The following is a 10,881-nucleotide window of genomic DNA, read 5'->3' on the forward strand; positions in this document are numbered from 1 at the left end:
TGCAAGTGAGATAGATGTACAGACTGATAAAGTACAATCTTACAGTAAACACTAAAGGAATAAGATATGTATTTTTCAACAAAAGGTCACCAGTAAAAATATTTATAGTAAACAGTGTCCTGCACAAGAGGCTCCAAGGTGTAATCTAGAAATGAGAGCGTGCATTGGCGTGTCACTTGAGACATTACTTGAAAGTTAGGAAGAGTGCCAAAAGATTTTTAATACAATTACAGGAGCGATTTTCTGTGCAACTAGTTTGACCTTAAGCTAAATAACAGATCAAGTTTCAGCACCTGTGTGAAACATTTCCATTCAGCAATACAATAAAGAGTTCGAATACCATCAAATTTCCTTTACACACAGTCTAATATGGTTTAGTGCCATTTCCTAGAAAATATGTATTTGTGAGCAATAAAGTACTCTATGTTATGGGACCCAGCTGCTTCAAATATCAAGGCAACATGACAGAACACTATACTCAAAGTCTTGGTGTGATAATGTAAATATAAATGTAAGCTGTCCCGTCATCCCACATTAAATAAGGATTGGTCCAGCTGTCCATGAGGGTTAACTTTCCATAACTGCCCATACAATCTTTTGAGATTAATAGACTGTATGATGAAGCCATTGAATTCATCTTATTTTCATTGAATGAATGAAGTTCTACATGTTAAACCTATCTGGCCTGGACAAAAGTCAAGCAGACCAGCAGAGTGGCTTAAATCTGAGGGATACCTGCCAACCAATCAAAAGTTACCCTCCGTGGCCAGGAACGCAGAAGTCTGTTTATCACAAGCTATCCACCAAAACGTATCACTTTTTTTATTTTCCAAGAGAGAACTTGCATAGCAGGACCCAGTTTTCATAACATTTCCCATGTTACATGTTGAGGTGTACAGAGCCCATTTGCATTGTTAGCACAGTAAAAGTTTCATTTTTGACCATAGAACTCTGAAAATAAATTTTAGGACACGTCCACCCGTATATTTTATTTGTTTTCAAAAAGCCGTAGGCCCCGTTTCCACCCTTATGTCACGTCCAGGGGTGTGAAAAATAAGGCTTTACATATTTTGTCTTTAATGTACCCTAATCACTAGTCTTATGAAACCTTTCAAAGAAATGGAGGAGGGAACAGAATAACTGTTTGCACAAGTCTGTGTGGCAGCTTCTCCTTGTACGAGATGAAACAAGCCATCCAAGTTGTCCATTTTGTTTACAGAATTGTAATAGGCCGCACACCATTAGTACAGTCGGACAAAGACTACATATACAACCATTGTGTAGTACATTTACCTCCCTTCCTGAACGGCATCTCACAGGTCACAGGATTGAGGGTCTACTGGGCTTATACACAGATTTTGGCTAAGTAGCTCTAAAACAGCCAAGCCCAACAGGAGAACAGGCATCTCTGGTTAGAAAACAAAATTACAGCTACTCGGCACAGATTAGTGTGTAGCTTCCCCCCATGTATCACAAAGGTTAAAATGTCATCCAGAATTGTGCAGATTTCACACATTAGTAGTTTTTACTTTGATGTATAACAGGTATACAGATACAAAAGTGTACTGAAGGACTGAATCTAATGATTATTAAGAGACCATAAAAGCTGTGAACAGTCTCATAAAATTACACTACTAGAGACAGGTTTGTTATATACTTGGGTATATCTGTCTTATGGGGCATTGAGGAAGACCATCATTAAGCAGGACTGGTTAGCTAGTCCTCGCCTGCAAGACTTTGATCACTTCTCCCTAGAGGCCAAGAACTCCAAATATTCTGCAAGAGTGACAGTCCATGAGGCTGGGGCAAAGATATACAGGGGGACTTGGGGTGGCTGGGTGTCCTGTGTAAACCAGTCACCAGGGTAACAGTCTGTCTATGGAGATTGGAGTTTGTCAAGTTCTGTTCTAAAGATCGGCTATTCTTAGTACTACACTCATGGTTGCCATCCTGTGCGGTCCTATCCAGGACTTAAAATGTGTCAGGAACTATTAAATATCTGGCTGTCCCACTGGGTTATTACCAAACCTAATATTTAGTTTTTATTTTGTATATCAAGTTACAGTAGGTTATGGTAGGATATAATACAAGACAATTGTTACTTTGCAGAACATTATGTAATATAGAATATATTAGTCTATTTGAAGAGGAGCCAACATGGAAAGAACATAAGTATGTCAGAAGGAAAAGTAGGGATTGCCGTTTGGATACACCACAAAAAGATTTGTCCCTTGTTACATTTAACTCTTACTAGGTACAAATATGAGGAAGTTGCTCTGTGGACTATACTCAGAGCTCTCATCATAACCATACTATTAGTATTAAATTAAGCAAACAACAGAGATGGTCAGGGTCATTTAGAAAAAAAACCAACATGGATGGCCCTGGTTGCCTAGAAGTATGTCTAGCACGGCTACAACAGGAGGCCCCCGGTGACTCCAAAAGAGGGGACATCGTTGGGAGTGTTTGGAAAGAGCTTCAATGGTCAAGACAGTTCAGCTTGCTAATGTTTCATAAGGTGACGTCAGCATAGAAAATCCATCAGCTACAGTGTTACTGCATATTGTGCTGGACTGTGATATCCATACATTTGCTCGAAGTTCAAGACAAAACAGGAGAGCAACTGCAAATGTCAACTGGTATTGCGAGCACCCAGTTTAATTAGAAACTGGTCATAAGGAATGCTACTGAGCAGGGTATATCATAGTCCGTTTGCTGTACATAAACAGCTTCTGACAAATGTCTAGGCACAATTGCAAGTTCAGTGGTGCAAAGGGCACAGGCAAAGCACAAGCAAGCAGTGGAGGAAGGCGATAATCATCTTTCACCATATTCTCAGGCAAACTAACAGGTGCATGTCTGCTGCTAGCCCACAGAACATCCCTGAGTGCTTGTATCCAACAATGAATTTTCTGGTGGTTCCGTAATGTTGTGGGTGTATTTTCCTGGCATGGTATGGGGGCAGTTATATCACGTTATATCCCTTATTTCCATGGAAATTCCAAACACTGCTTTATGGTACAGAGAGATCAACAAACATTGCAGCATTCCTTTCCTCATGAGAGTGGAGTATTCCAGGAGGACAATGCCCTCATCCACAGGGCACCATTCAACGGTCCAAAGTTATCCATAAGTCATGGTCTTCCCAGTCACCAGATCTAAACCCAAACCAAATATTAAAGAAGATACTTTGGAACAACAAATGAAACAGCAGTTTCCACCACCAACCAGGTCGTTAGTTGAGGAAGAATGATGATGCACCCCCGTACAATCCCAGACATTGGCAGAAACCATGCCATGGCACATATAGGCCGTACGCCCCACATGCGGTGCTCCAACTTGGACAGCATTAGCATTGGCAACGGGTTACCTTGGATCAATGTGTTAAGCAGCACAGAGAGTATCTGAAGGTGAATAAGGTAAAAGTAACAAAATTCTCATAACCATCAATTCACGGAAGGTATACGTTTTTTAAAAGCATAAAAAAAAAGGTACCTTTCATGGGGCACACAAACACAATGCAATTTAGGACAGAATACAAGTTTTGTAGGACAGATTATATTATAGAAATATGATACAGAGGAGTTACAATAAAGTTATTTTTTTGCAATACATAATATACTTCTGTCCAAAAAGACAATCCTGGGAAAGTGTTATCCTCCAGGTTGAGACACCTGTGTTTTCAGAGGCTTTTATCCTTTAATCTGTAAATGAGATCAAGTTGAATAGTCACCATGTCAATTAGCAGAAAGGTCGCGCAATATAATGAACTCAGCGAGTACTTGCTACATTAGCTCTGGATAGAGCCAGATCAAGTACAAACAGCACACAAGAATAACCAAAGTGAAATTCCAAAACACTCCAGGCTTCCCTGTTATGTCACAGCCAGAGTGTAGTACCTGAGGCTTTGTAAGCTGCTCCCTCTTTATGACCAATCATCTGTTCTTCATTAAGTGTAAAAAGCTGCAGCTACAAATCTAAGTTAAGAAGCAAAATACAAAGTGCAGTGAGGTGTGATAAAGAGAATACAATGGTGCAGTCAGCTTACTCATGCACAGATGTTTGCTTAAAAGCTAGATAACCACACTGGTAAGTACTGAGGCAAAATGCAAATCTAGAGTGAATGGGGTTTAGGAATAAACATTTCTAAAATGTGTCACAACACTGCAGCCATCAATGAATGAATCATATAACCTGCTCCACCCCAGTCCTTTAAAAAAGTTGACTTATTACCTGCATTGCTCCTCATATACACTGCTTCAATGTGCTGAAGCCACTACAACAGGAACCACTGCAGGGCTACTGGGGGAGCATTCATGAAAGTAATCACACAAGAGTTCACAACTAATTTGTGATAATAATGGTGACCATTTACATTCCCACAACTCCAATTTATATTAGAGATGCTCACGGACCCCCGTGAACTGGTTTTGGATCTGGATTAGCTTTGTGTTTTGGCAAAACCGCCCTCATGTGTTTTGGTTTTGGATTCTTTAGAAAAATATAAATCCTAAAATCACATAAATTTTGCCCTTTTTTGTTCCTACATTATTATTAAACCTCAATAACACTAATTTCAAGTCATTTGCACTCAATTTAGACCACCTCACAATATTATTTTCATACACTTTCGGACAAATACTGCAGCGACCTGGCTGGATGGTAAGTGACAGAGCAACGACACATACACACGGCAGTTCCTAGCACATCTAGGACACATTGGCACACAGCAGTGGCAAAAAAGAAAAATGGAGGTCCGCCCTCCCTCCCACCCCCCGCTATGTTGGATCTTAAAAAGCAATTCAAAACTCGCAAGATCCAACGACGTCACGATGACCTTTTGCCTCATTTTCGATTCGGTACCGGCTCGGTACTCGGATCCCCTAAGTTCGGGTGTGTCCGGTTCTCCAGGAACCGAGCCTGAGCATCTCTAATTTACATTGGCTCTACATGTCCACCATGTTGCTTGAAATAAGACCTCAGATGGAAATTATAGAGTAATATGAAAGTTTTATCTAAGAAAAGATATCAGTTATACACATTATTCCTCATTAAAGAAGATGTTTATTCCCATACATCACTGCTAAAAAATAGAACAGAAAAAAAAATTAAGGACGCAGCGGACATCTTTAAATATCTGGTTTGACTGGTAGTTGACTCGGTAACAGAATGACAGTCTCCTAGGAAACAGAAATGTTCCCATGCAGACTGGCGAGTTGACACTCCTGGGACTGCCCAGCTAGAACGGATATAATAATAACTACCACTGTGTGCAGAATGATACATCTACTGAGACAAGTCTTTTAGCTTAATACTTGTAAGTAAGCTAGTGCTGTGGTTCTAAAGGAGGTTACCACCAATTACCTATGCATCAACAAGTGTTTTTCTAGGATCGCGTGTATGCAGCATTAACAGTGGTTCATTTTTTCCCAAACAGAAGATTAATTTCCTTTAAAATGGACTAATAAATGTGTAATGCTATTCGGCAATAAACTTACTTTTACGACAATTGGTTGTAAACCTTTTACCGAAGAGGAAGCGGATGACCCGCACAGGATGGTGCAACAAACCATCTTCATCATTACCAATATATTAAGAACCCCTGGACAATACGAGGCAGAGGTGAACAGAAAAGTAGACTCCAGAAGCCAGTCAGTCATACTTAAGAGCCTACAGGAACTTTGAAAGGAAATAACTGCAAAAAGTTCAGCAGCAGTAATTTTAAGACACATTGGCTACCTGGCTCCTGGGATTTGTACAGTGCCAACGTGGCATTGGATGGAAGAATGGAAATAAAAAATGCTGTACAGCTCAATTAAGAGCAGGAGCTGGTAACATGGATGGAAGTGTGCAAGAGGATATAGAATTAACAGATATCTATCATATACACTCACACTGCTTCAAAGGGCAAAACAGTAATGTGTTGTTATCTGAAGAAACCAGTCGCAAATGTGAATCACTCTTAGAGTAGCTGTGACCCCTCCTGTTGTCTTGTGGAGTTTTGTCTCAAGAATCAGTTGTCCACAAAGAGACATTCAAAAAACAAAAACGTGTTTTGGAACTTTTAAAACCCAAAAACGAAACACAAACAAAAGCTGAATTGCATGAAATTCAATATCACTTCAATTTAGATTGTGATACTGCTCAATAAAGATCTGTAAAGGGTTTCTGTGCCGTTTACAGCCTAAAAGGTGGACTGCCTCAAAAATAAAAAACCCAATACAGTGAAAGGATGCTTAAGATTACAGCATGCTGTTGTACATCATTATTAAAAGATAAATATAAACAACTTATTCAATGCAAGCCACTTTAAGACAACTCACTGTTGAGAGCACACACAAAAAGAGACTTTGCACTGTTTCTAAATACCGAGAAATAGACTGGACATAAGAACAATGTAAAAATGTTTACACCAACAGTAAGGCAAAGGATGCACACAATGCAAAAGTACTACTTTGCAAATGTCAGAGATATACACTTACCCTGCCACAAATTATCAGCATTATATTTATTTATAAACAAGTAACAAAAAAAAATACACAAATGTAATTTTGTGACAAATAACTGAATTGTTATGATAAAATAAAGAGGGTCATATTTCAAGATCGCATGATAGCGACAGTACTTTTTACAATATTATAGAATATCAAAACAAAGTGATCAGCTACAAAACAATGTTACAAGTACTGTACTACAAATCATGTTTACATTACAAATCTCATTAAATATAAAGCAGAGATGTCAATATACTTAATGAAGTAACACTATCTTATTTATAAAACACACAATATCAAAACATACACAGAAATAAAAAAAAGTCAAGAAGCACAACAAATCACAAACATTACTAGGTGTGAGGCCAAAACTACAGCAACACACAACAATGTCATCTGCAAAACAAGCCCACAACTGTACTTCTCTTTCCATAGTATGTGTAACATATTCTAACAAAGGTTTATTAATCTAAATTACATTCACAATAATGTTAAAACTGTGCAGGCCCAAGGACTGTAGATTAAATGGTGCTTTCATGAAAGCAAGGTCAAGGTTTTCATACAGAGATATAAATATTGCCATGTACAAACAGGAAGTGAACACAGCAACACTTCATAAGAATACTGCAAAGAGCTGCACATTTCCAATGAAATACAAGTTTCCTAAATTAGGAAATAAGCAGCATTTCAAAGATCAGAGATCAGTGCAATGCAAAAATGTAAACATACAATAATCGTGGATTCTAATAAATAAGGTGCTTGAGAAACTGGAAACCAAACAGAAAACCTTCAACATGACATAACCCAGTCACACAAGGACAGAAAAGCTTTGTATTTCCAGACTTCTTCAGAACAGTATTAAAAGCAGTTTTACAAATCTTTTCAGGTCTTTAATTGACCCAAAATCTTAATAAACATACATCTCTTAAATACAGCTCCAATTCCCAACAGACAAAAACAAACATTAACAATGTTTTCTACTGCAGCTGTGTTATACTTATAGTTAACTAGGCTATAATGCTAATACAGTACGAGTCAAGATATGCATGACAAGCATTCATTTGCACCCATCCTAATAATAAAGTTGCCAGCCTGCCCCATGAGACATGGAAACTAGTTACTCATATTAGTGGGTACCACTAGAGTAAAATCAACCAGAAGCTGGAAGACCAGCCCCCCCCCCAGGCCAATAAATCCCCCAAAATGGCAATGTGGAAATCACGCAGAATATAAAAGAAACATTAACAGAAGCAGCCCAAGGACACCCAGGAGTCCCCCAAGTTTCCATCCATGTCAATATGTCATTTAAGGCTAACCCCAAATAGGAACTAATGTCTATTGAATTCAGAGCAATGCTTGCAAATGACCATTCCTGCAGCCTGCTTGACATTTCCTCAAACCTCAGATGAGTGCAATAAATTCAATAATAATAATAATAAACAACAACAAACTACATTATTAAACCCATTATAATGAAGTCACCCCCTACAATAAGGTTGAAGCCATCTCAGGGCTCTGGACGCTTTGGGGGAAACTAGCAATATAATAACAGTACAGGAAGTTAAGGGTACAACGTCCCCCCAATACCAGCCCTGTAGTTGCCCTTGACGCCCCTATAATCGCTCACTGATCCCTCTCACCGGCGCCCCCTGCTGGCAGAAACGGGCACTGGGGGGTATGAGAAGCCCCACACGCAGGTATAACCCGGGGGGGTTACACACTCACCTCTTCTTGTCGTTGCCGACTGTTGCCTCCATGCCAACCGGGGCAAGGAGGTGTCCGGGGCTGCGTCAAGCGCGGGGCCGGTGCTCAGACACTGAGGCCTGGGGATGGAGGTCTGATACAGTCCGCTCTGGTAACAAAAGCCCAGCGCTGACCAGACGCTGCTGGCGGTCAGGGGGATAAGTGCCCGGCTGTAAGATGAAGCTAGGCCGCAGCGGCGGGTGACGCAGTACGTAGCCGGTACGTCGCTCTCACGCTCTCCTCTCCACCCGGTGTTTCCCGGACTCTTCTCTTCTTTTTTTTCTTTTTTCTTTTTTTTTCTTCTTCTTTTCACGCAAACAAAACGCTCGGGCTGCGCTGACGTCACCGGGTGGGCGTGGCTGTCAGAACGCTTTGCTGACGTTGGCAAGGGGAAACCAATCAGGAGACGTGAAAGCCGAGCCCCTACTTTTGAGCCACACCCACGTTTGGGAGTCAGCTGATCTCGGGAGGGGGTGTAACCAAGGAGAGGTTATGGGAGTGCGAGAGATAACATGATTAACCCAGTGGCTGCCAGGAGTCTTGTCTGTGAGGCGTCCACAGCGCCCTTGTGGTTTAAAGGGACATTACACCGACACTGGCTTCCTTATACAGCGAGGTAACACTTTGTGAATTGCAGTATCCAACTGCAATAACCTGTGTTTAATAAATAAACTGATGTTAAAAATACATTTGACTCAAGCCCAGTTCAATGAAGTTGGGAAACCAGTGTGAAAACTTACTAGAATTATCATATAGCATTAAAAGTGAGAGAGGTTGACAGGCAATAGATAATTAAGCTAATTAAGGATTATAAATGTTCTGTTTGTATTTGTGATTATGTCATATCACAAAAGCACAGAGCAACCAACAAAAGTAAAATACAAAACCAATGTATTTGTATTTTCTTATGTTAATGTCAGATATTTCATTAATATCAGCATTATGTGGATAATGCCAACATTACCCTTGGGGAGGGCTGGCAAATTTTAGCCCAGGGGGCAAGACTAGCCTCAGCAGCCTATTAGGGACATTTTAAAGGGAAAAAAAATGCAATTGGCCCAGGGACCCAGCCCGATGTAGCCCAATATAGGACCAGCCTGGTGGGGATATGCACCCTGCCCCCCAGCCCTGCTTGCCACTGATTACCCTGGAACCTCTAAGTTATTGCATTAAACTAGGACTGCATTTTGACATTATAGTTTTCTGTTTTAGGGTTGACAGTAAACCATTTTTTCTGTACAGCAATAAATGCTCTAAATATGTGCTCTCTCCATCCCTTTATCTAATTTCCATTATTCTTACTCCTCAAAACAAAATCTTGTTTTTGCACTGCTCTCCAAAGCTGGGTGCGCAGGTGCCCTGCTCCATATATTATAAGGATCACCCTCATTCTGTGCCACCCCATCTATCCAGCCTGGGTAAATTTATGCTCTTCGGGGAAACACCAGCATCTAGTACTGCAAACCCATATGGAAATCTAGGTGAAGCGCTGCCTTTATCAAAGGGGATTTTACATCTTGTTTCAGCAGTATTGTACATTGTAAATGAGGCCCATAGACTACACAAAGTTCTATGACAATAACATTCTAAAGTCCTTTTTATTGTTTTTTTCTATGTTGTTACTGCAATCTGTATAACACGTTATAAAAGATAGCTTGGGAATACTGATGACAGACAGTTCTACCATAAATGTGCAGCGATGCAATAGGAGTAACCGATCACTGTTCTGGTGATCACAACTAGTGTTTAGATAGCAGAGTAGAAGGTAAGGCCTCATTGTGTTAGCACAGAGGCATCTGATTGCATTTTTGGAATTTTGAAGGAACTTGTTTTTCTCTAGAGACAATTTGCAAATGGATTTTTTTCAATTGTTTTCTTCTGCATCAACTAGATGATCCGGAGCCAGAATTCTCTATTTTTTTTCTGAGGCTCCTCAAACCGGTTTTAAAATAAATGTGAGACCCACCTGTTTTGCAATAACCTTTCTCTACATCTACAGTACTAAAAGCTGCTAGTTATGCATTTAAACACACATAGGAGTATATTTACTAAACTGCTGGTTTGAAAAAGTGGAGATGTTGCCTATAGCAACCAATCAGATTCTTGCTTTCATTTATTTAGTGCATTCTGCAAAATGACAGCTAGAATCTGATTGGTTGCTATAGGCAACATCCCCACTTTTTCAAACCCGCAGTTTAGTAAATATACCCCATAGTGTTATATACCTACATGTGAAGCCCCCAGTTCACTGACACTGCAGTGTAGGGGTATAACTTTGGTTAACTCACTTCTCCTCATCTCACTCTCTGGTGGATTTAAAGTAAACATATGCCCCTGTACATGCAGGTTTAGTAACTTCACAATATATTTGCGTAATTTTCCTCTCCAGAACAGCTCTTAGTTACAGCACACGTAGATCATACTTGCTAACTCTCCTAGAATGTCCAGAGGACTCAAGAAATCCGGGTAGGTCTCCCAGACTCCCGGCAGAGCAGGCAATTCTCCCGCATCCTGCTGCTCACTTCCTAGTGAAGTGGGCAGGATGAGAGCCTCAATGGCGCAATTTGCGGCAAAGCGTGTCATTTTGGTCCCACCCCATGACAAAATGACGGGTGGGGCCAAAATGAAGCAATTGACCATGTTT

At 40.3% G+C, this 10,881-nt stretch overlaps 1 protein-coding gene across 2 annotated transcripts in view; it reads right to left on the minus strand.

The window, feature by feature from the left end:
- HIF1A (hypoxia inducible factor 1 subunit alpha) overlaps positions 1–8,596 on the minus strand; it is a 28,969-nt gene extending 20,373 nt beyond the window's left edge. For both annotated transcript variants that reach the window (XM_075192605.1, XM_075192604.1), the window contains exon 1: positions 8,220–8,596. In XM_075192605.1, the coding sequence (XP_075048706.1) occupies positions 8,220–8,251 (32 nt within the window). In that variant the 5' untranslated portion in view covers positions 8,252–8,596. The remainder of the gene's footprint in view (positions 1–8,219) is intronic.
- Positions 8,597–10,881: the final 2,285 nt, after the last annotated feature.

This window comes from Mixophyes fleayi, chromosome 12, assembly GCF_038048845.1.
Source record: "Mixophyes fleayi isolate aMixFle1 chromosome 12, aMixFle1.hap1, whole genome shotgun sequence".
Taxonomy (NCBI): Eukaryota; Metazoa; Chordata; class Amphibia; order Anura; family Limnodynastidae; genus Mixophyes; species Mixophyes fleayi.